This window comes from Trichomycterus rosablanca, chromosome 15 (assembly GCF_030014385.1).
Source record: "Trichomycterus rosablanca isolate fTriRos1 chromosome 15, fTriRos1.hap1, whole genome shotgun sequence".
Lineage (NCBI taxonomy): Eukaryota > Metazoa > Chordata > Actinopteri > Siluriformes > Trichomycteridae > Trichomycterus > Trichomycterus rosablanca.
Window position 1 is genome coordinate 7,188,198 of NC_086002.1, and position 25,425 is coordinate 7,213,622.

The following is a 25,425-nucleotide window of genomic DNA, read 5'->3' on the forward strand; positions in this document are numbered from 1 at the left end:
CACAATATTGTAAGAAATGTAACTTTGCAATACTTCGTACCATCTCAAATTCACACAGGACGTGTCTTTATTGTGATCTATATGGGCTCGGTGAATTGAAAAACCTCTGTCCTTTTTTGATATGGTGTTATATACCAATAACATTTTTAAGAAGTGGTTATCTGTCAATTCAACCATTCTTCAGTCACCAAACTCATTCAGACAGACAGACAGACAGACAGACAGACAGACAGACAGACAGACAGACACTTTATTCATCCTGAAGGAAATTATTGGTCTCTAGTAGTTTACCAAGCAAAAGAAGAGAAACTAATACAAATAAAGTAAGTAAGTAAATATGGTGCATTTATACATCATATGGTATGCAACAGAAAAACAGTATGTGCAAATTGTGCATCTGGTACATGTAATAGAAGAAGTAGTGTATCTATTCTTATAAACAATATATACAGATATATAAGAATTAATATAGAAATAAGGATATTGTTATAGTTATAAATATATACAATGTATCGGTTATAGGTAGATGTACTTTGTGCATATACATTTAGTGATCGTCCATTTGTTACACATTTAACAGTCAAACGGGCCCCATAGAGGGGCCCCATCAAGCATTTCAGCACTGCACTAACAATGCCAGTCCTGTGCAGTTAGTACCAATATATGATAGATACAAAGAGTCACACTATCCACATTATTTTTCTTTACTAGTACAAGTATGCAACAAGTATTGCATTATGTTCCCTAAGTGTTTATAGCTTTCTGTTTTACTAGGGTATAAATATTAGGGTGAGAAATTGTCTTGTTTTCTGGTGATTTATCAGCATACTGGATCACTTTGTATTCATTTTCATCAAGCTTTATACTGGTCAGGGTCATACCATGCACAGGGCACCAATCCCTTGTAGGGCTTTAGCCTTTCACCCCCAGACATAACCAATTATGTCTGAGTAGATGCCAAGCTGGCTGATAGGACTTCTGAGATTAAAACCCAGATCTCAGTGGTGGTAGGTGAGCGTAATAGACCACTACACCACCCCAGTGCCCTAGATTAAAATATATGCAAATAAGTGTGTTTACTTTAATGAATCATGCAATAGTTATAAAACATGCTACACATCTAAAAAAAAATAGTTGTTTCCACTGTGTATTTTGGAGGATGATATCGATATGTGTAAGATATACACACTGGTGGTGTGTTAGTGTGTGTTGTGCTGGTTTGAGTGGATCAGACACAGCAGCACTGCTGGAGTTTTTAAACACCTCACTGTCACTGCTGGAATGAGAATAGTCCACCAACCAAAAATATCCAGTCAACAGTGCCCCGTGGGCAGCGTCCTGTGACCACTGATGAAGGTCTAGAAGATGACCAACTCAAACAGCAGCAATAGATGAGCGATCGTCTCTGACTTTACATCTACAAGGTGGACCAACTAGGTAGGAGTGTCTAATAGAGTGGACAGTGAGTGGACATGGTATTTAAAAAGTCCAGCAGCGCTGCTGTATTTGATCCACTCATACCAGCACAACACACACTAACACACCACCACCATGTCAGTGTCACTGCAGTGCTGAGAATGATCCACCACCTAAATAATACCTGTCAGAAATTGTAGAACTACAAAATGCTTCTATATGGTAAGAGGAGCTGATAAAATGGACAGCAAAGTGTAGAAACAAAAAGGTGGTTTTAATGTTATGGCTTACAATAATGGCAAGCCAGGTGTACTAGTCCAACATCAGTACCTAATCTCCTAAATGTGCTTCAGCATGCACTTCTATATTCATGCACAAAAGCTTTTTCAGAGTAAGAGGGCCAGTTTTATAAATATGCCTATGCTTCTGAAATGGAATATCCAGCAAGCTCATAATCAGGTGTCCACATATTTTTTGTCAATTTAGTGTACATATTACTTATATTGTACAGGGTTTCATTAATTACTTAATGCCTCATACTACAAAAAAAAAATACAAAAGACTTACAACACCAAGGACAGATTACCAGCACAGAGCCTGGCAAGCTGTGAACACACACAGAATGAGTGCAGAATCGTTTTCCTGTAAATTAAACTATAATCAGAGCAGTTTAAATGGAATTCGGGATGTTGCTCACATACTAAGTACGCAGGGGACCAGTGGTGCATTAGTAATGAGGAGCCTAACAGAGGAGCTTCTTTTAAAGCAGGATGATTCAGATGTGAAGGGTCTGAGATGCTTACGTGTTGGACAGGAGCTGAAAGAAGTCAGCTGGAGGGCGCAGTGGTTCTGAACTGAAGCTGCGTGACCTTCCTGGCATCCGTCAAAAACGCAACCATGTATAGTGTTTGTAAAGGAAATTTATTTCCTGCACATCATTGTGTCTGTAACCTCATACTACACGGTAATTACCAATCAAAATGTGTTTATGGTTGTTTTCTAATTTCACGTGTATTTAGTACCGTAATAATGTGGTTTTGGACACAGCTGTAGATACTTGTAAGCATTTCTGCTTACTAAATATTCATTCATTGTCTGTTTAACCACTTTATCCTATGTAGGATTGAGATGGGTCCAATTCACTGGGCGAAGGGCAGGAAACATCCGGACAGGTCGCCAGTCCATCACACTCACAGGGCAACCACACACAATTTTACACACACTCATACCTAGGAGGACTTTAGCATTTCCAATTAACCTGACTGCATGTCTTTAGACTGTGGGAGGAAACCAGAGTACCTAAGCATTTCTGCTTAATAAATATTAATTCATTGTCTGTTTAACCACCACTGTATCCTGTTTAGGATTGAGATGGTTCCAGGAAACTCTGCGGACAGGTCGCAAAGTCCATCACACTCACAGGGCAACCACACACTCACAATTTCTCTCTCACACACACACACACACACACACACTCATACCTAGGATGACTTTGATATTTCCAATTAACCTGACTGCATGTCTTTGGACTGTGGGAGGAAACTGGAGTACCGGGAGAAAACCACATAGGCACAGGGAGAACATGCAAACTCCACACGGAAAGTACTCGGACCACCCCACCTGGGAATCGATCCCAAGACCTTCTTGCATACTGGGTATGAGAACTAAAAAAAACATGGGTCTCCTGTTTAAGATTAGAGATAGAGGTGCATAAACATATATTTTAAAAAGTGTTATTGTTTTGGTCTGTGATTGATGTTGTCTAAAATAAAATAAGTCTTAAGTGCTGGGACATGTGGATTTTTTGAGATCATAGTCACCTTGACGACCTGCTCAAACCTGCTGCTTTTTATTGGGTGACAGATTGTCATTTTGATGCATGGGATGATGGCTATACAGCTGATAAATCTGCACTGAGCAAAGGGAAATCTCGTCCAGTATTAGTTTCATGTTTTAATAAAATAGCAAGTAAGTGTTTTTATTTAAAGGGATACATTTTAATAAGGCTTTGGAAACGTAGTACCTTGTTTCATGGGGTCAGCTGTGATGTCTAATGAGATTATCGTCTGGGGAAAATTGGGCAAAAGAAATGTGCTAAAAATCATTTACATTTTCGGCATTTAGGAGACACTTTGATCCAAAGCAACTTACAGTACTGTGATAGTATATTGTCTAAGCAATTGAGGGTTAAGGGCCTTGCTCAAGGGCCGAACAGTGGCAACCTGGCAACAGTGGAGCTTGAACCAGCGACCTGATTACTAGTCCAGTACCTTAACCGCTAGACTACAACTGCCCTGCAAATAAGCAAAAGCTTCACCCTCTGAATGTCTAAAACCTTCCCCCATTTCAAGCCTGAAGAGTTTTATCTAATAAATAAATACATAGATCAGTAAATCAATAAATAACTTGCATCTAGACAATATGTACAAGACTCTCAAGTCATGTTTGGCCCACATTTTATCCTATGTGCTACATAGTGTACAACTGTACTGTTGGGGATGCTCCATTAAGACATACTTTCTGTACATTAGGATGCTGTTTTATTCACTGCTTCTTCTTTTTTACTTCTGTTATGCCTTAGAGTCATAAACTGCCTTATAAAATTCAAATTTGGTTTCTAGGAAGTTATTCCCACTCACTTTATGCTAAAACTCTCTACAAGTCTCTTTATCTCTGATTTATGTTGTTGGGTGTAATGCCTGCTCCAGTGAGACTACTGTTCCAACCTTGCAAATTGGAAATCTGCATGGTGCTTTTAGATATTAGCTGCATACAAAATTTCCTTCTGTGAGAATCCAGTCTGGACAACAGAAACCTACCTTCAGTTAACACACACACACACACACACACACACACACACACACCTACTGTTAGAACAAACGCTACCGAGTCCCTGGGTGATCCTCAGGATTGTTTACAGCAGTGTTTTTCTCACTTCTTGAGCACTCATGTGGGACCTGAAGCATCCTTTGGTTGCCTTGGTTAATAAAGCAGAATAGAAGGCCTTAGCATGAAAAGCATCGCTAATCAGGCCTGCTTTAGCTAGCTAAGCAAAATGTACAAATATCAGTTCACTGAATGCATTTAGAATGTGTATAATTAAATAGATAGAAATAAAAGTAGGTAACGAAAAGGTAAGGAGAGGTGTGCAGGCCTTCTGGGATATATAACTTTCTTTAAATGAGCTTTAAAAAGACTACAAAGTTTTGTTAGCATCTTTTTTCAGTCCAGGAATACAGTTTGGGTGTGTTCGAAAACCTAGTGAGCTCTCTACATAGACAGCATTTTATGTCATCCTACACACGCTCCCAAGAAGGAGACTGTTTGAATTCTTAGATGCCTTAAAATGCTGCCTACTAAAGCACCTTAAATCTGAACGATATTTAGACAGAATAATGAGGGAGCATTTAATGCTGCCTTAGTGCTCAAGGCAATCCCAGCATTCAGTGTGGCACAACTTTTCTCACAAACAATTTAAAAATGTGGCCTAATATGAGTTCTTTTCAAACGTAAATAAATTATCAATAATATTTAATTTGTATAAGTGTCGTTTATTTGCCCATTTAACTAAATTTAACCATTTTCGGTACACGAAGGGAGATGTTAGTTGACATGCTAGCGTGCTGTGCCACCCCATCCCATTGGTTTGAATGGCATGAGGCTAACTGTGTTAGCTTAATCTGTGAAAACTGATGGAATCACTGTCTAAGTAGCGTGTCCAAATAACTTGTCTTATAAGTCGATGACTTATTGGAATCCTCTCTACTTATGCAGTAAAACAGCAAGGCAGCTCACTAGGTTTCGAACACACCCTTTGTGTCAATGGTGTACTTGTTTAATTTCAATTGATACCAGTTTACCTTCATATTAAGAGTTAATGCTGCCATAAACATGTAGACGCTTATTCCAACTAGTGTATTTAGCTACTTCAGAACCACCTATTGCTAACAATTGCATGAGATCAAGCAAATAGTCACACAATCTATCCAAGATGGCGCCGGTGAGGTCGGCTGCCGTCACGACTGCTCCGACAACGTTTTACCTATTTCTATTTATTTTGCAGTTTTTTAGCGGTTTTAACCTCTTTTTCTTTTCACCACGGCTTGTATCAGCTATGATAGAAGTACTCTTATTTCTATTAATCTACAATCCACTCACCTGTCGTCGTTTTTAACTCCGGACTCATCGTGGCCGAAGGAGATTCTGAGGGACAACAAAGGACGGGAACCGAAGTTTCGGCCGCGAGGAAAACGAGCCGGCGTCAGGAACAAGCTGAGGGCTAGGGCACACCGAGCTCCCCTGCCTAGTATCCTGTTAGCCAACGTCCAGTCTCTGGACAACAAGCTCGACGACCTCCGGGCCAGGATCAAGTTCCAGAGAGACATTCGGGACTGCAACCTTCTCTGCTTCACCGAGACATGGCTGAACCCAGCGGTACCGGACCACGCCATCCAGCCGGCCGAGTGCTTCTCGGTATACCGCATGGACAGAACAATGGAGTCGGGAAAGACAAGAGGAGGTGGTGTGTGCATGATGGTAAACAGCAGCTGGTGTGATAACACCAATGTCGTTACTCTTGCACGCTCCTGCACACCTAACCTGGAACTTCTGGCACTCAAGTTTCGTCCTTTCTACCTTCCTCGGGAATTTACTTCGGTTATTGTCAGCACCGTTTATATTCCACCTCGGGCGAACACGGACACTGCACTGTGTGAACTTCATGACAAACTCACACAGTTTCAGACTCATCACCGGGACGCTGCGCTTATTGTGGTTGGTGATTTTAACAGCGCTAACCTCAAACGTGCAGTGCCGAACTTTTACCAGCACATCACCTGCCCCACCAGAGGGAAACGGACACTGGATCATTGTTACACTCCGTTTAAAGACAGTTATAAGGCACAATCTCACCCACCGTTTGGAAAATCAGACCACGCCGCCATCTTTCTCATGCCTAAATATAAACAAAGGCTGAAACAGGAGGTTCCGGTTCAGAGGGAGGTCACGCGCTGGACGGACCAATCGGTGGCTACCTTGCAGGACGCTCTGGATGACGCAGACTGGGATATGTTCCGAGAGAGCTCCGCTGATGACGTCAGCGTGTTTACGGAAGCGGTTGTGGGATTTGTTGGGAAACTGGTGGACGATACGGTGGAGAAAACCGTAGTGAAAACTTTTCCCAACCAGAAGCCGTGGGTGGATAAAACCGTCCGCGACGCTCTGAACTCTCGCACCGCTGCCTACAACGCGGGGCTCATCAGCGGTAACATGGAGGAATATAAAGCTGCGTCTTACGGAGTACGGCGAGCGGTGAAGGAGGCGAAGCGGCGCTACGGGGAGAAGATAGAGACACAGTTCCAGCAGAGTGACTCTAGAACCCTGTGGCAGGGACTACGGACCATCACAGACTACAGAAGCCCACCCTCCAGACTGGTGAGTGCGGACGCGTCTCTGGCAACCGAGCTGAACACTTTCTACGCTCGCTTCGAGGCTGCAGCCGGCAACGCTAACAGCGCTAATGATGCTATCAGCGCTACCGGTGTGACCAGCATGCAGACGGAGCTCGTCGGAACGCAGAGACCCCTCATCATCAGGGAGAGTGAAGTACGGAGAGCTTTCAGGAGCGTGAACACCAGGAGAGCAGCAGGACCGGACGGGATCGCCGGCCGAGTCATCAAAGCCTGCGCGGACCAGCTAGCACCGGTGTTCACGGTGATCTTCAACCTGTCCCTGACCCAGTGCATCGTACCAGCGTGCTTCAAACAGTCCGTCATCGTTCCAGTCCCGAAGAAGAACCAGCCAGCCTGCCTCAATGACTTTCGCCCAGTGGCCCTGACATCAGTTGTGATGAAGTGCTTCGAGAGGATCATCAGAGACTTCATCACTTCATCACTTCCGGACTCTATGGACCCTTTACAGTTTGCATACCGCCACAACCGTTCCACAGATGATGCCATCACCTACCTCCTTCACACCACATTAACACACCTGGACGCTGGGAGGGGTAATTATGTTAAAATGCTGTTTGTTGACTACAGCTCAGCATTTAACACGATTATCCCCTCTACACTAACCATCAAGTTGGAGAACCTGGGACTTCATCCATCCTTGTGTCACTGGATCTCTAACTTTTTGACGGACAGAACACAAGCTGTGCGGGTAGGTAAACACATCTCACCCACACTCACCCTTAGCACTGGCGCCCCCCAGGGCTGTGTCCTGAGCCCCCTGCTGTACTCGCTGTACACACATGACTGTGTGTCCACTTCCAGCTCTACCACCATTGTCAAGTTTGCTGACGACACTGTTGTGGTGGGCCTGATCTCTAACAACGATGAGAGGGCCTACCTAGAGGAGATTAAACACCTGGAGGACTGGTGCCAGGACAACAATCTCCTCCTCAACGTCAGCAAGACAAAGGAGCTGATAGTGGACTGCAGCAGAAAGCAGGAGAGGAACTATCACCCCGTTATGATCAGTGGCACCGCAGTGGAAAGAGTAGACAGTTTCAAGTACCTTGGAGTTCACATCTCTGAGGACCTGTCATGGTCCTGCCACACCACTGCGCTGGCAAAGAAGGCCCGTCAGCGTCTTTATCACCTCAGACGCTTAAGGGACTTCAAACTACCATCCAAGGTGCTTCGTAACTTCTACACCTGCACCATTGAATCCATCATAACGGGAAACATCACAACCTGGTTCGGAAACAGCACCAAGCAGGATAGGCAGGCTCTACAAAGGGTGGGAGCGCATAATCCGGACTGAGCTTCCTGACCTGCAGTCCATATACAGGAAACGGTGCTGGACAAGGGCCAGGAGGATAGTAAAGGACCCCAGTCATCCCAGTAAGGGACTGTTTTCTTTGTTACAGTCTGGGAGGCGTTTTCGTGCTCTAAAAGCCAAAACGGAGAGGATGAGAAGAAGCTTTTTCCCACAAGCTATTCGTGTCCTCAACGAAAACAGCATTTAGGACCATTTACACAATGTGCACAATCTAATTTATATGTGTATGTATGTGTATATATGTGGACATATGTATGTGTATATAAGTATATGCGTGTATACTGTTTTATGTGTATATGTATGTATATGTATAGATTAGTATTGTGTATTTATTATTTATCACATCTGTATAGCATTATGTAGCATCATGTTGCACAGTTTCTGCACTACTTGTCACTTTACACACTTGTTCACTTTAAACTGCCCCTTGTAATTATATTGTAATTCTTCTGATGTTCACTTTACTTTAAATTGCTCTTTTTAATTATATTGTTAATTTTTCTAATGTCCTAAACTCTTACTTTTAAAAACTTTTTATATTTTGTTGTATAATATATTTTTTAACTATTTTGTAGTTTTGTAATTACTGTGGCGGAGCAGTCACTAAAGCATTTCACTGCCAGTTGTACTGTGTATGACCATGTATGTGACAAATAAACCTTGATTTGATTTGATTTGAATCTTTATGTACAAACTTTGACAGTTTGGTAACGTTTACCTAATAAACGCATACTGTCAGCACGTGAAATATATGTCAGAAGTTTCATGTAGTCCAGGTGCTTAGGTGGCGCAGCGGTAAAACATGCTAGCACACCAGAGCTGACATTTCAAACTTGTCGATTCAAATCTCAACTCTACCATTCCGCAGGCTGGGCGCCTACACGAACATCAATTGGCTGTTGTTCAAGGTGGAGTGCCGGACTGGACCTCATAACTGATGAAATTATGACCTCTGCTGACTGATTCGAGGCATAATGGGGATCAGGGTGTGTCTTTCCAAACGCAAAGCTGATCTGCATATGAACTTGCCTCGTGCAGGTGAAAAGATGCAGTCGGTACTGCACACATGTCAGAGGGGGCGTGTAATAGTCATGGCTCTCCTCAATTAGGGTGGAGATCAACATCAGTAGAGAGGAAGCATAATGTAATCGGGTAATTACATACAACTAGATTGGGAGGAAAATTGGGGGGAAATGCAAATAAAAGAAGTCCCATGTAGCACACAATCATTGGACTCACTGAAGCAGTAAAAACATTCTCTGCAGTGACTGTTTGTGTTTTGACCTTTTTGTTGTGCTCGGTTTATCTCGGACCCCTGCGTTTAAGTAAATGGAACATTAAATGCTAGAGTCCATGATTCCAAAAACATAAAGACAACAGGTAAAGCTAGGCACTAGTTTTAGCAAGACAGTGCTTACAGGCATTAGCTTGCCAACATGATTATAACATAACTGATACATTTTTAAAGACAAACTTAAAGAGATTTAAGATCTTGATGAAATCCTCCTCTACACTTCAGTTTTTCAGTTGGGAATAGTCAGGCATTCTTAGTCACACGCACCCCTGCATTTTGGTCGACCTAGCTGAGCTTTGGTGCATAATTAACCTTTGTCTTATCAACCCTGTTTGGCCTTACACTTTTGAAGTACTGATGGGGATTGTGCATGTGGCAGTGAGGGAGGTGACAAAATGTGAATAGAATGTCAGTTTGGTAATGAATGTGATAGGAATACAAATGATAAGTGGTAAGAGGGTTTCATTTATGCAGTTCATATTACTTTTGGCCAGAAACTCATAGCTGACAATATAGCTTAAGGCTAAGTTTTACTTACACATGTAGGGGATACGAATTCCTGGAGAGTTTATCCCCTCATCCCCCAATTAGTCACTTGTCTATTACAATATCTCTGCTGCTTGCATTACCCCCACATGAGTCAAGAAGGGCTGTAGATTACCATTGCTCTGATACTGTATCCAATACTGCTCACTGTGAAAATCCACCACTGACTGGTGTAAAGGATTATCTACCTAACTGTTTGAACCATGTCTCAGACATGACCAGTTGTTTCTGTGGTAGTGAACGAGTGAGTGTATTACATAAATCATGGCAGATCTTCATGGCAGATCATCTCAAGCTTTGCATTTTGGTGATCTATAAACTGCCATCTTCAGGTGTCTCCACAGATTTTTGATACCATTCAAGTCTGGGCTTTGGCTGGACCACTCTACCGCATTCAGAAACTGCATTTCCAGAAGCAGCTTTACTGTTATTTTGGCTGTATGCTTTGGGTCACTGCCAATTATGCCCGCTAGATGGCACCCAGCCGACCGTTGACAACGCCAAGTTTCAAACCGAGGAGTTCAGAATCTCAGCGCTGGTGTGCTAGCGGAATATCCAGCCCGTGCCACCTGGGCACTCCATGCCACATTTTAATCTCGGAGACATAATTTATGTTTTCAGTCTGCCAGTATGGGTGATTATCTTGTTGTGGATTTCATGGTTAATGGCTAAAATTGCCATTTTTACCCACCAATCTACATTAAAATTGAGCGAAAAGTCAAGGGGTCCAAATACTTTCTAAATCCATTGTATTCATTGACCAGGCAGTTGTTGCTGTTTTAACAGACCCCACAATAATCTAATAAAGAACTCAAATACTTTTCTTTCAAACACAGGAAGAAAACAGTTGCAGAAGTAATTAAAACTGCCATAACCTGTCCCTTACATGTCTCTTAAATGTATTTTAAACTTTAAACTTTTACTGTAAACTAAAGCATTAAGCAAAACATTAAACTGGGACATTATCTAGAGCTTATCATGAAGAGTTTAAATTTTTTGCTCTCGATTAAAGCATTAAAACTTTTAATCTGTCTTCAGCGAACTCTCAGCATCTTTCTCTTTCTCTTTCTTTCTCACGCTTTTGCTCTCTCTGTCCCTCTTTCTCATTTTCTTCTTCTTTCTCACTTTTCTATATTTCCTTTTGTCTCTCTCTCTTTCTTTCTTTCTTTCTCTCTCTCACGTCAACTAAAGGTCATGCAGGCAAATGTCACTGCGTGCAGTGTACTCAGCCTCAGTCTTCCATTTTCATACTTCTCCAGGCTGTGGAAAATCGATTTAAAACAGATTAATCACAGGCCGTTGCTCGGCCCACGGTGAACCCTGGCTCCAATGCAGGACCTAACCTCCTGCTACAACACCACGTGTGAGGAGCAAATTAAAAGTAAATAAAAAATAATCACCAGTTAATTCAGACATTTGTAGTGAAATGTGCATGTCATTTGAATTAAGGATTGTTGTATGACTGGTAGCTAGCGGAAACGAAATAAATACTTCTGTAACTAGTCTGTAATAATGTTTGAGTGTTTGTAGTACTTCTGAGACTAAAATAAACCTAGATTAAACCTTTTATTTCACACAAATGATTGGACTGATTGCGTCATGGTTCCTCTCCACTAATGCCAACCCCGGCTCTGATTGAGGACGAAGCTAACCCACGCCCCCTCTGACCTGTGGGCAGCAGCCGTATGCATCTTGTCACCTAAACTTGACAAGTGCATTTGCGGATCAGCACTGTGTATGGAGAGACACACCCTAATCTGGATATTCTTTCATTCTTTCTTTGCATTAGTTATGAGAGAGTCCCTATCCGGCTTAAAATCCCACCCCTATATGACCAACAGGCCAATCGTTGCTCATGCGGCTGCTCAGTCCAGCCGGCAGGCAGAGCTGAGACTCGATATGATGTATTCGAGATCCCAGCTCTGCTGTCCCAGTGTGTGTTTTACTGCCGCGCCACTACACCCCGTGGGCAGTGTCCTGTGACCGCTGATGAAGGTCTAGAAGATGACCAACTCAAACAGCAGCAATAGATGAGCGATTGTCTCTGACTTTACATCTACAAGGTGGACCAACTAGGTAGGAGTGCCTAATAGAGTGGACAGTGAATGGACATGGTATTTAAAAACTCCAGCAGCGCTGCTGTGTCTGATCCACTCATACCAGCACAACACACACTAACACACCACCACCATGTCAGTGTCACTGCAGTGCTGAGAATGATCCACCACCTAAATAATACCTGCTCTGTGGTGGTCCTGTGGGGGTCCTGACCATTAAAGAATAGGGTGACAGCAGGCTAAAAAGGTATGTAGAGAAACAGATAGACTACAGTCAGTAATTGTAGACCTTTAAAGTGCTTCTATATATATATATATATATATATATATATATATATATATATATATATATAGATATATAGATATATAGATATATAGATATATAGATATATAAGCAAGCGGTATTAAAAGCTGAATTCATCATGGTAAAATTAATAACAGGCAAATCAAGCACTAGCATGGACAGTCAGTGAAGTAAAGCAGTGTTTTGATTAGCGTGCTGACAGATCATATAAAGCTCAAGTACAGACTCTCACCACTTGACTTTCATGCTTTCATTTCTGCCTTTCAGTTCTCCTTAAACTTAACAACTTCATACCAAGCTCGAATCATTCAGAACATAAATGCACAGTTCTTACCAGGTGGTCTAAATGAACTTCATTTGATTAGACGTGAAGATTGATTGTTGTAAGCGGGGGGTAATTTCTTTTAAAATTTGAATAATGCTAATTTATTGCTAAAGATGATTGAAGCTGACCCTTAAAAATAAACAGTTTTAAATCTGCGGTTGCCCAGGGATTTAGCCTTGCAATCAGATTGTTCAATCTTTCCTAAGGGGATAATGATAAATACAAACTAATCAAGTGAGTGTGCAGAGCCTAAACAGAGCCACACAGTATGTATGAAGTGGTAATGATGAGCGGTACTATAGCCTGTCTGTTTTTGCAATTTGATGCTGATTATATATTTAAATGTTTTTTTTTTTTTTTTTTGTCATAATCAGCACTCAAACTTGCAACTATAACTTTACCAACTTGCTTAGAAATACACCACACTGTCCAGGTAAGACTAAAGCAAGTCTGAGAGACTAGATGAAATTCAGACCTTTAGTAAATAATAGATCACAGTCTATAACAACTGAAACCAAACAAAGCCATAGACTTCTACACCGATCAGGCATAACTCTATGACCACCTCCTTGTTTCTACACTCACTGTCCATTTTATCAGCTCTACTGACCATCTGTTTCTCTACATATTTTTTTAGCCTGCTTTCACCCTGTTCTTCAATGGTCAGGACCCCCACAGGACCACCACAGAGCAGGTATTATTTGGGTGGTGGATCATTCTCAGCACTGCAGTGACACTGACATAGTGGTGGTGTGTTAGTGTGTGTTGTGCTGATGGAGTTTTTAAACACCTCACTGTTACTGCTGGAATGAGAATAGTCCACCAACCAAAAATATCCAGCCAACAGCGCCCTGTGGGCAGCGTCCTGTGACCACTGATGAAGGTCTAGAAGATGACCAACTCAAACAGCAGCAATAGATGAGCGACTTTACATCTACAAGGTGGATCAACTAGGTAGGAGTGTCTAATAGAGTGGACAGTGAGTGGACAGTGAGTGGACACGGTCTTTAAAAACTCCAGCAGCGCTGCTGTGTCTGATCCACTCATACCAGCACAACACACACTAACACACCACCACCATGTCAGTGTCTCTGCAGTGCTGAGAATGATCCACCACCTAAATAATACATACTCTGTGGTGGTCCTGTGAGGGTCCTGACCATTGAAGAACAGGGTGAAAACAGGCTAAAAAAGTATGTAGAGAAACAGATGGACTACAGTCAGTAATTGTAGAACTACAAAGTGCTTCTATATGGTAAGTGGAGCTGATAAAATGGACAGTGAGTGTAGAAACAAGGAGGTGGTTATAATGTTATGCTTCGTGTACAAACCAAGGTAAGTCCAGGATTTATTACAACCAAGACTGAAAATTGAGAGCAGGGCTTGATCATAACCCATACTAGTACTTTTAATTGTGTAGACCGAGCCACATTTAATGCAAAGACCAAAACTAATGAGACAAAGATTCTGTATCAATTTAGTTATGTACTTTTGGAAGGGGGTAGAGCTGTATTGGATTAGATGCCAAAAATAAAAGTTGTTGACTGATTTGAGCATTTTAAAATACACAAGTGTTTTGGATCATGCATTTATTTATAGCTGTAGATAATGCACCACCATTCTGACATCCTTCAATAAAATCCCTGAAAATAAAATCCACTTTGAAATAGTGATAGATAGCTGTCCATGCTCTTACCCAGGAAAGCAGGTCCAAGCTATGAGATTCTCTCTTCCATGCTGCACAGCTGGAGTATGGTTAGATGTTGGTGCCAAAAATAGCGCTTTTTCACCAAAAGAACCCTGGTTTTTGTTCAGCTTTCTTCGAACCTTGGTGTTTTGTAGAGAACCAACCCGCGTTTCCACCAGTTTTTGGGAACCAAGCGTGCGTCATCGGTGTGAGAAGCATTTTGCGCTTCGCTCTCACCGCGACCCCCTGATTTGCTCAGCGCTCGGCTTGAGCATTAAAACATCACTAAAGTTCCACGGCACGAACATCCATCTGTGTGAAACAACCGTCAAATCCACTCTAAAAGCTCCACATGTATCTGTGTTTAACTGTATTTACTTCACGTGTGGTGTCTATGCAGCTCGGGGTTCTGAATCCGCTTCTCAGGAGAGTCGAAAAAGATTCACCTAAATAAAGCGTAACGTGGCTGAATGTACTAAAAGAACGACACAGAAACAACTTAGTGTTTTAGTACAACAAGCCACGTTACGCTTTATTTTTCACGTTAAGCGTTTTTCGTACTGTCGGCCTCACTTTTACCACGTCATATCACACAGTTCATCACTTTGAAAATATCAGCGAATATCAGGTGGCTCAAAATGTAATCAAGTGAACATTAAAAGATAAAAGTGCAGCGCACACGTGGTTTAGCAGCTTCTCGTGAAAGCAACCAAACCTCTACACTGTGACACGCCCACAGATAATGTCACGGTTTGCGCTAAAAAACCAAGTATTCTGTGTTGCCAGATTAGAACGCTAGTCTGGAACCTCTTTTTTTCTGGTGGAAACACGCGGAACTGGTTCAAAATCAAGTTAACGGAGCGGAACGGAGGCAGATTGTATTTTCTATTACTTTTTATTGTATAAAGATATCTCTATAAATCTACAAACCAAATGTAATAAATCTAGTACTTAAACAGTCAGATTCATCATTAGTGTTTTGTGGTTTATTAAAGATTTTCTATTTTACAAATCAGAACCACACTGTTGACGACCACAGACCACAAATCTTTTTGACCAGTATTCAAAAAAACGCAGTACAAAGACAATATATAATCATGCAATAAAATATTTAAATCCTTTAATGCGCACTTTATTAAGTTTTTGATTTTATTAAGGATGAATATAATTGCCATTTTTGCCCATCAGTCTATACTTAACACAGACATCCGTACTGAGTACCTGTTAACAGTGGTCCGAGGAGGGAAAAGCCACAAACCGCCAACATGTTGCTGGGAAGCCAAAACTCATTGATGCCAAATGACATGAAGGTTATGTGGTCTGATACTGTTCAACAGACTACAACACATCATCAGAGATAACTCCAAACATGATTAGCTTATGATCCCGGAGCGTCAGTGACTCGATGATAGTGTATTCTTTTATTAATTCATTTTTAAACATGCATATTTTTTATTTGATTTATTTTTTTATTTTTATTCTTTTTCTTGAATTGTATTTGTGCAGTTTTCTGTTTTGTAAAGCACTTTAAACTACCATTGTATGAAAGGTGCTAAATAAATAAAGATTATTATTGTTAAATGTGCCATAACACACAGTGCATCCAACCCTTCTGTGTACTGGGCTGCAAAGTTTCAGGTCAGTCAGAGTGCTGGCCATGTGACATCCCGTCCACCATTAAAATCACATACAATAAGCATGCAGGCACTGGAACTGGTCGACTGGGATAAGGTTGACTGGTCTGACAAATCCTGTTTTCTCCAAAATCATGTGGACGGCCGGGCATGTGTATTACTGTGATTACTTGCACTATAGTAGAAAACTCCACCTCACAATGTACAGAAGCTATAGGACCTGCTGGTAATATCCTGGTTCCAGCTAAATTATATGTCCAGTAGGGTCCATGTCTCGGCATTTCAAAGCAGTTTTGGTAGCATACTGTATTAGGTGGGTAATCCTAATGCTTTGTTTATCCCCAAGAGCTCACTTTAACCTAAACCTCTGTGGCTAACCATGAATTAAGTCAGTATCTGCATAATGTTAGCAGATGTAAGCTATATTTGACTCAGTGCTAGCTGTGTTATCACCTCGTGTTAATGTGTTTTGACAGAACAGATATAACTCAGACGTTTTGATTTGTCATAACTCTTTGATCCAGATCATGCTGCTGACAGATCCGGAGGTGGAGAACAGTCTTCTGATCAGCACGGATGAAGGTGCGACCTATCAGAAATACCGTCTCGGATTCTACGTGCTCAGCCTGCTTTTCCACCCCGAGCAGGAGGACTGGATTCTCGCCTACAGCCACGATCAGAAGGTGAGTGTCTGTTTAACCCTGGAATCCAAGTTATCAGACAATACGAGGCTGTCGACATCTATCAGCGCTATGTTAAAAGCAACCGCAGGGCTTCAGGGCATTAACACCTTTAACATCATTGTGAAGGAATTACACAAACACTACTTTGCTGTTTTTTTTTGGTAGTCTTGTTTAGCACTGTATTTGCTTTTTCTGCATTCGCTTCTTGCACCCCCTCTCTCTTTATTTAATTATTCATTTTCAATTCTCTATTACAATACCCCTGCCCCACACACTGCCCAAGATTGGCATCAGTCTAGAACCCATTCTTTCTTCAACCAGCCAGCGATGGATTCTCACAGAGAGCCGTTCAACATTTGGAGGTTCAGGCTGTGCCCTGCGTGTACCTCCACTAATCATGGTGATGCCTTAACCAGACAGCAGGAGTCACTGTTGTCACAGATTTGTTTTCTCCATGGTGCTCTGGTTTCCTCCCACAAGTTTAAAGACATGCAGTGTAGCAATTTGGAGCCACTGAAATTGTCCAAATTGTATATATACTCACTGTCTATTTTATCAGCTCCACTTACCATATAGAAGCACTTTGTAGTTCCACAATTACTGACTGTAGTCCACCCGTTTCTCTACATACTTTGTTAACCCCCTTTCATGCTGTTCTTCAATGGTCAGGACCCCCACAGGACCACTACAGATCAGGTATTATTTGGGTGGTGGATCATTCTCAGCACTGCAGTGACACTGACATGGTGGTGGTGTGTTAGTGTGTGTTGTGCTGGTATGAGTGGATTAACCACAGCAGCACTGATGGAGTTTTTAAATACCGTGTCCACTCACTGTCCATTCTATTAGACACTCCTACCTAGTTGGTTCACCTTGTAGACGTAACGTCAGAGACGATCGCTCATCTATTGCTGCTGTTTGAGTTGGTCATCTTCTAGACCTTCATCAGTGGTCACAGGACACTGCCCACAGGGCATTGTTGGCTGAATATTTTTGGTTGGTCCAGCAGTGACAGTGAGGTGTTTAAAAACTATCAGCGCTGCTGTGTCTTATCCACTTATACCAGCACAACACACACTAACACACCACCATCATGTCAGTGTCACTGCTGTGTTGAGAATGATCCACCACCTAAATAATACCTTCTCTGTAGTGGTCCTGTGGAGGTCATAAGTGGAGGGGCTAACAAAGCATGCAGGGTAACAGATGGACTACAGTCAGTAATTGTAGAACTACAAAGTGCTTCTATATGGTAAGTGGAGCTGATAAAATGGACAATGTGTGTAGAAACAAAATGAAAGAAAACAGTCATATAGAAAATAAAAAGTGTCTCTGCATTAAGAGTGCATGAAGCACCCCATGAGAATTCAGTCGCATATTGCGGTCCCGGTCTCACTCCCTTTCAAAATAACTTTGAATTCACCCCAGAGACCAGAGAAATACAATTAAGGTAAAATAACCACTAACAAATTGCTTTATCTTTCAGTAGATGGATAATTGCTGACTTTTGGCACAACATGCGTAGTCGACCATGCACGGAAAAAAGTAAAAACGAACACAAACAAAAACACAATCACCCACCTAATTAAATCTCTCTTTAAATCTATACTGCAAACAAATGAGTCATTTATTAGTGTTGACATTTTAATCCTCGACGCTGATAGATTTAAAGGTTGTTTTTTTGTGTATTTTTATAAAGTCTGTAGTGGTTTGGAACTCGTGATAGTGACAGTTCACTCCACAGGGGTGCTCGGATGAGACAGCGGCCGATTACGCCCTGAGCTCACCACCTCTGAGATCTGAGTTAGGACCTCTGTGTTGCTATAAGTCCGCCTACACAGACATGATTGGCTATGACTGAGGGGGGTGACCCTCAGTCTGTGATGGATTAGCGCTCTGTCCAGGGTATTCCTGCCTTGAGTCCCTGACTAGGCTGAAGCGGTTAATAAAAATTTAGTCCACTCCACAGTTTCATTCTCGAAATGTGGTGAAAACAATTGTGGGTTCCAGTAATTGATCCAGTGGTTTTGGATTTCTCATTATGAAGCACACATCACCCTTGTTAAAAAAATAATTGCTCCCTTGGTTGTTCAATTAACCAGTTAACAATATTTTTTGGGAAGCCAGTTTGTCTGTACATAGTCACGATTGGTTTAAGCCAGTGTGTTCAGAATATACACCAATCAGACATAGTAACATTAAAACCACCTCCTTGTTTCTACACTCACTGTCCATTTTATCGGCTTCACTTACCATATAGGAGCACTTTGTAGTTCCACAATTACTGACTGTAGTCCATCTGTTTCTCTGCATGCTTTGTTAGCCCCCTTTCATGTTGTTCTTCACTGGTCAGGACTCTCCCGGGACCACTACAGAGCAGATATTATTTGGGTGGTGGATCATTCTCAGCACTGCAGTGACACTGACATGGTGGTGGTGGTGTGTTAGTGTGTGTTGTGCTGGAATGAGTGGATCAGACACAGCAGCGCTGATAGAGTTTTTAAACACCTCACTGTCACTGCTGGACTGAGAATAGTCCACCAACCAAAAATATCCAGCCAACAGCGCCTCATGGGCAGCGTCCTGTGACCACTGATGAAGGTCTAAAAGATGACCAACTCCAACAGCAGCAATAGATGAGTGATCGTCTTTGACTTCACATCTACGAGGTGGACCAACTAGGTAGGAGTGTCTAATAGAGTACGTATTTAAAAACTCCAGCAGCGCTGCTGTTTGATCCACTCATATCAGCACAACACACACTAACACACCACCACCATGTCAGTGTCACTGCAGTGCTGAGAATGATCCACCACCTAAATAATACCTGCTCTGTTGTGGTCCTGTGGGGGTCCTGACCATTGAAGAACAGGGTGAAAGCAGGTTAAAAAAGTATGTAGAGAAACAGATCGACTACAGTCAGTAATTGTAGAACTTCTGTAGAAGTGCTTCTATTTGGTAAGTGGAGCTGATAAAATGGACACCAGCGCCAAGAGTCTGAACACCCCGGTTTGAATCTCGGCTCTGCCACCTCTCTAGCGGGCACAATTGGCAGTGCAGCAGACAATAATTGGCCACCGTGTCTGCCGGGTGGTATGACCAGACTATAAGTGGGTGGGGTGTTCGAATGCTGTGTAAGGACTCTGGTTAGCAGATAGAGGCACCTGTGCAGAAAGCATGGGTGAAAAGAAGGGGTTCGCTAAGGACTGCGCACGGGTTGGAGGAGGCGTGGGCAGAAAATTCTGTATATCCTCCTCGAATGCTGTTAGGGATCCTCAGCAGCGGAAGACAGGTTGACTATGTGAAATCAAGAGAAAAAGGGGAGAAAATGGATAAATAAATAGAAAACTTTGCCATTTTAAAGTGGACCTATAGAGAAAGGTGAAATCAGTTCAAAAACACACAGAATAGCGTGTACAGACTACTTGGTGTTTTTAGAAATCCTGGCCAGACGTATTTTTTAGGTCAGGAAAAAAGAGGACATATGGTCACCCTACTTTAACCCTCTCAGCTACAGGGGCATTGTACAATAACTGCCCCTGCACTTTGGCCTGTACTGTACAAATCTATATGACAAATAAAGGTGTCCTTTTGACCCTAGATTATCCTTATTATCTTAATCCTAAATGCCAGACCTTCCCATCATAGTCAAACAGTTACCTTAAAGTTTCAAGTCCACTCACAATTCAGTTTGGAAATGTCCCAGGCTCATCCCTCCATCCACAGGCGGGCATCTAAAGTGGTAGCCTGTAAGACTGAGAGATCTTGGCACCCTGGTGATGCACAGGCTTGCTAACACAGACTGTACAAACCCCCCGCTGTGATAGATCTGCCTGAATATGCCTGCACAGACCACCCTTGTGTTATAAAGCGTTTTCCCACTGGAAGAAAAATCAACTTCTTTTTGAGATGTTATTTTTTGTGCTGAGACCCTGCTGGGAAAACATAAACACAGCTGTTGTCATCTTTATGGATGAATAATAGAGCGTTTGAATCCAGAATTACAGTATGTTGGGGTCCTTCAAATATACAGTTTGATTTAAAAAAGTTGTCATTTAGAAGATATCAACAAGTTCAAATAGAGCTTTTAATAAATGTTGGTTTTAGTTCTGAATGGTTAAAATGATAACTAAATTGCTCTCCATGTGGCCAAAAATATGTGAACACCTCTCCTAGCTATTAGGCTTGGGTCTTTTATCCATACCCATTGCTAATAGGTGTGTAACATTCAGTATACATCAGTAAATCAATAAATAACCAAATAATGATTACTTTGCTTTGAATTTAATGACAACAGTTTGTGCCTTTGCACACAAAGTAAGATTGATAAAGACATGGCTTGATAAGTTTGATAGTCTGAAGCAGCTGTCCTTTGGGATTAATTGGAATGTCTGTTTTTAAGCCAGGCTTTTTTAGTCCAACTTCAGCACCTGACTTGACAAATTTACTTTTGCAAATGCTCAGAAGAGTAAAGGCCGGGACATTTGCGACAATATGAAAGCACCGCAAAGGGTTTTGAATGGGACCCCCATCAAGCTCATGGGTTGGTGGTGGTAGTTTGAACAGCCTAGCCACTGGGAGACACACATATCAGTGCACTCTCAGTGCCAGTCCCAAGCCCAGATAGAAATAGGAGGGTTGAGTCAGGAAGGGCATTCAGCATAAAAACTGGTATGTAGACCAGATCTACTGTGGTGACCCTTATATATACAGTTGCTGCTTTAATAGGGGGCGCTTGGGTGGCGCACCGGTAACATACGGTAGTCCACTACTGCTGAGAACTGGGAATCCAGGGTTTGAATCTCTGTAGTGCTATCAACTGTTTGCACATGTTGGGTGGGGGGATCTAAGGTTGGTGGTGGTGGTTTAAACAGCCTAAATCCAGGGTTTGAATCTCTGTAGTGCTATCGGCTGGTTGGACATACGCATGAACATGATTGGCTAATGTTAGGCAGGGGGATCTGGGGTTGGTAGTGGTGGTTTAAACAGCCTAGCCATTGGGAATTGGGAGATGCACTTGTCAGTCCTGTCAGTGTAGTGCTAACTATTGGTTGAGCATTTGCATGGATATGATTGACTAATGTCTGTGGGGGCATGTGTTGGAAACAGCCTAGCCATTGGGAGTCAGTGCGCTCTCAGTGCCAGTTCCAAACCCAGATAGAAATAGGAGGGTTGAGTCAGGAAGGGCATTCGGCATAAAAACTGGTCTGTGGACCAGATCTACTGTCGTGACCCCTGTATATACATTAATAATAATAACAACAAGTTTAATAGGGGGGGCTCGAGTGACGCAGCGGCAACTATGGTTGTCCACTACTGCTGAGAACTGGGGATCCAGGGTTTGAATCGCTGTACCGCTATTGACTGGCCTAGACATTGGGAGACGCACTTGTTAGTGCACTCAGCTAGTCCCAAGCCCAGATAGAAATGGGAGGGTTGAGTCGGGAAGGGCATCTAGCATAAAACTGTGCAGACCAGATCTGCAGTGGCGACCCAGCCCAAAAAAAAAAAAATATATATATATACAGTGTATCACAAAAGTGAGTACACCCCTCACATTTCTGCAAATATTTCATTATATCTTTTCATGGGACAACACCATAGACATGAAACTTGGATATAACTTAGAGTAGTCAGTGTACAGCTTGTATAGCAGTGTAGATTTACTGTCTTCTGAAAATAACTCAACACACAGCCATTAATGTCTAAATAGCTGGCAACATAAGTGAGTACACCCCACAGTGAACATGTCCAAATTGTGCCCAAATGTGTCGTTGTCCCTCCCTGGTGTCATGTGTCAAGGTCCCAGGTGTAAATGGGGAGCAGGGCTGTTAAATTTGGTGTTTTGGGTACAATTCTCTCATACTGGCCACTGGATATTCAACATTGCACCTCATGGCAAAGAACTCTCTGAGGATGTGAGAAATAGAATTGTTGCTCTCCACAAAGATGGCCTGGGCTATAAGAAGATTGCTAACACCCTGAAACTGAGCTACAGCATGGTGGCCAAGGTCATACAGCGGTTTTCCAGGACAGGTTCCACTCGGAACAGGCTTCGCCAGGGTCGACCAAAGAAGTTGAGTCCACGTGTTCGGCGTCATATCCAGAGGTTGGCTTTAAAAAATAGACACATGAGTGCTGCCAGCATTGCTGCAGAGGTTGAAGACGTGGGAGGTCAGCCTGTCAGTGCTCAGACCATACGCCGCTCACTGCATCAACTCGGTCTGCATGGTCGTCATCCCAGAAGGAAGCTGACGCACAAGAAAGCCCGCAAACAGTTTGCTGAAGACAAGCAGTCCAAGAACATGGATTACTGGAATGCCCTGTGGTCTGACGAGACCAAGATAAACTCGTTTGGCTCAGATGGTGTCCAGCATGTGTGGCGGCGCCCTGGTGAGAAGTACCAAGACAACTGTATCTTGCCTACAGTCGAGCATGGTGGTGGTAGCATCATGGTCTTGGGCTGCATGAGTGTTGCTGGCACTGGGAAGCTGCAGTTCATTGAGGGAAACATGAATTCCAACATGTACTGTGACATTCTGAAACAGAGCATGATCCCCTCCCTTCGAAAACTGGGCCTCATGGCAGTTTTCCAACAGGATAACGACCCCAAACACAACCTCCAAGATGACAACTGCCTTGCTGAGGAAGCTGAAGGTAAAGGTGATGGACTAAACCCAATTGAGCACCTGTGGCACATCCTCAAGTGGAAGGTGGAGGAGTTCAAGGTGTCTAACATCCACCAGCTCCGTGATGTCATCATGGAGGAGTGGAAGAGGATTCCAGTAGCAACCTGTGCAGCTCTGGTGAATTCCATGCCCAGGAGGGTTAAGGCAGTGCTGGATAATAATGGTGGTCACACAAAATATTGACACTTTGGGCACAATTTGGACATGTTCACTGTGGGGGGTACTCACTTATGTTGCAGCCATTTAGACATTAATGGCTGTGTGTTGAGTTATTTTCAGAAGACAGTAAATCTACACTGCTATACAAGCTGTACACTGACTACTCTAACTTATATCCAAGTTTTATTTCTATAGTGTTGTCCCATGAAAAGATATAATAAAATATTTGCAGAAATGTGAGGGGTGTACTCACTTTTGTGATACACTGTATATATATATATATATGTATATTAGGGGAAACTTCACAGACCATATTACTCAAGAATTAAGTTAAATAATCACACCAGGTATTTCAGCAACTGTCTTTAATTTTAAGCGAACTACCTTCTTTTGTGTTTCTCGTTCTTTCCACAGCTCTACAGCTCGGTGGAATTTGGACGACGGTGGCAGCTGGTTCACGAAATGGTCGCACCAAATCGATTTTACTGGTAGGTTCATACATAAGGGGCTTTTTGTGTCAAAAACTCTGCATTGATGACCTTTATTCTTAGATGCCATCCCAGATAAATACAATTTACGTTTTAAATATGAGCATCTTCATTCAAATCAGCTTACCTCAAACATTGTACTGAACTAAAGGTCATCAGAACTTAAAGTCTAGGTGTTAGCTTTTTGGACAGTTTGCACAAAATGATAAAGTTAGTGCCTGTGACTGCATAAACAAAACTTTAGGATTTGTGATTAGACAAAATACAAGTGTAATCAGTTGTTTGATGTGATTTTATACAAAGAAAATCCATGAATTATGAAACAAGTTGAAATAATAAAAAACTAAAATAAATGTTGATGCTTTCATTTCTAAGCCGCTTATTCTAATTAGGTTTGCTGGGCTTGCTGGAGCCTATCCCAGTTCTCAATAAGCACAAGGCACACATAAACACCTGTTGATGCTTTCAAAAATATTGAAAAAGAAAGAAGAATCATTGAGTGTTAGTGTCACAGGGCTAGACTTTATTGGAAATAAAATGTGGTAAACCTTGAGGGGGATTTCTTTCTTAAAGGCAGGTGGAATGATTATGAGGATGTAAACACGTATCTAAGTTCTCATGGTTGTGCAACTGTCACATGCCAGATACTTGAACTAAAATGTAATTTCATTTATGACATAAATCAGGAGCCCAACAGTGACAATCCCAGTGGTGATAATGCTTGAACTGGCAACCTTGTGATCACTAAACCAGCAACATTGTGCTACCACTGCCTTATGTTAACACTTCCTAACAAAATATCTCTTAATAACATATCAGTTAAGTATGGAGTTTTGTTCTGTGACTGTGAATACATGACTTAAAGTAAACAGTGCTGTGTCGCCTCTGCTGGTCAGAACCGATACCACACAGTATTGAGTAAATAAAAACCAAAGAAACTGGCAGGTACACTCATAAAATCTAAACTCTGGGGTTTTTACTGAAGCTGTGAGTGTGAAGTGGTGTACTGTTACTCATAAAAATTTATACAGTATACAGAGGAGGCCAAATATATATATATATACACACTTTAATAGATGTTTTTATGGACTTTTTTGAAGTTGAATCAAATTATGGTAGCAGTGTGTAGTGTGAATTTCAAAGATGACTTATATTCATCCCTGGATGTCTGTATAATTTTAGTATTATGACTAACTTTTATACAGGTATTTCTTATGTTGAAGTGTGTATGCATTGTTTTTTGGCCTCCTTAGTAAATGCAGGAAAACAATAGTAGTCTTTGGATCTGTCTTTTAGTGAGCTGCCTTGTTGCCTACTGGGCAGCTGCCTCAGTAGATTCTAATAAGACATTGAACTTATA

The 25,425-nt window shown here is 42.0% G+C and overlaps 1 protein-coding gene across 1 annotated transcript in view; it reads left to right on the plus strand.

Annotated features, from left to right (window-relative positions):
- LOC134329605 (VPS10 domain-containing receptor SorCS1) overlaps positions 1 to 25,425 on the plus strand; it is a 230,639-nt gene that overhangs the window by 164,759 nt on the left and 40,455 nt on the right. Inside the window, exons 4-5 of the mRNA XM_063010883.1 lie at positions 16,571 to 16,729; positions 23,992 to 24,065. Coding sequence (XP_062866953.1) covers positions 16,571 to 16,729; positions 23,992 to 24,065 — 233 coding nt within the window. The remainder of the gene's footprint in view (positions 1 to 16,570; positions 16,730 to 23,991; positions 24,066 to 25,425) is intronic.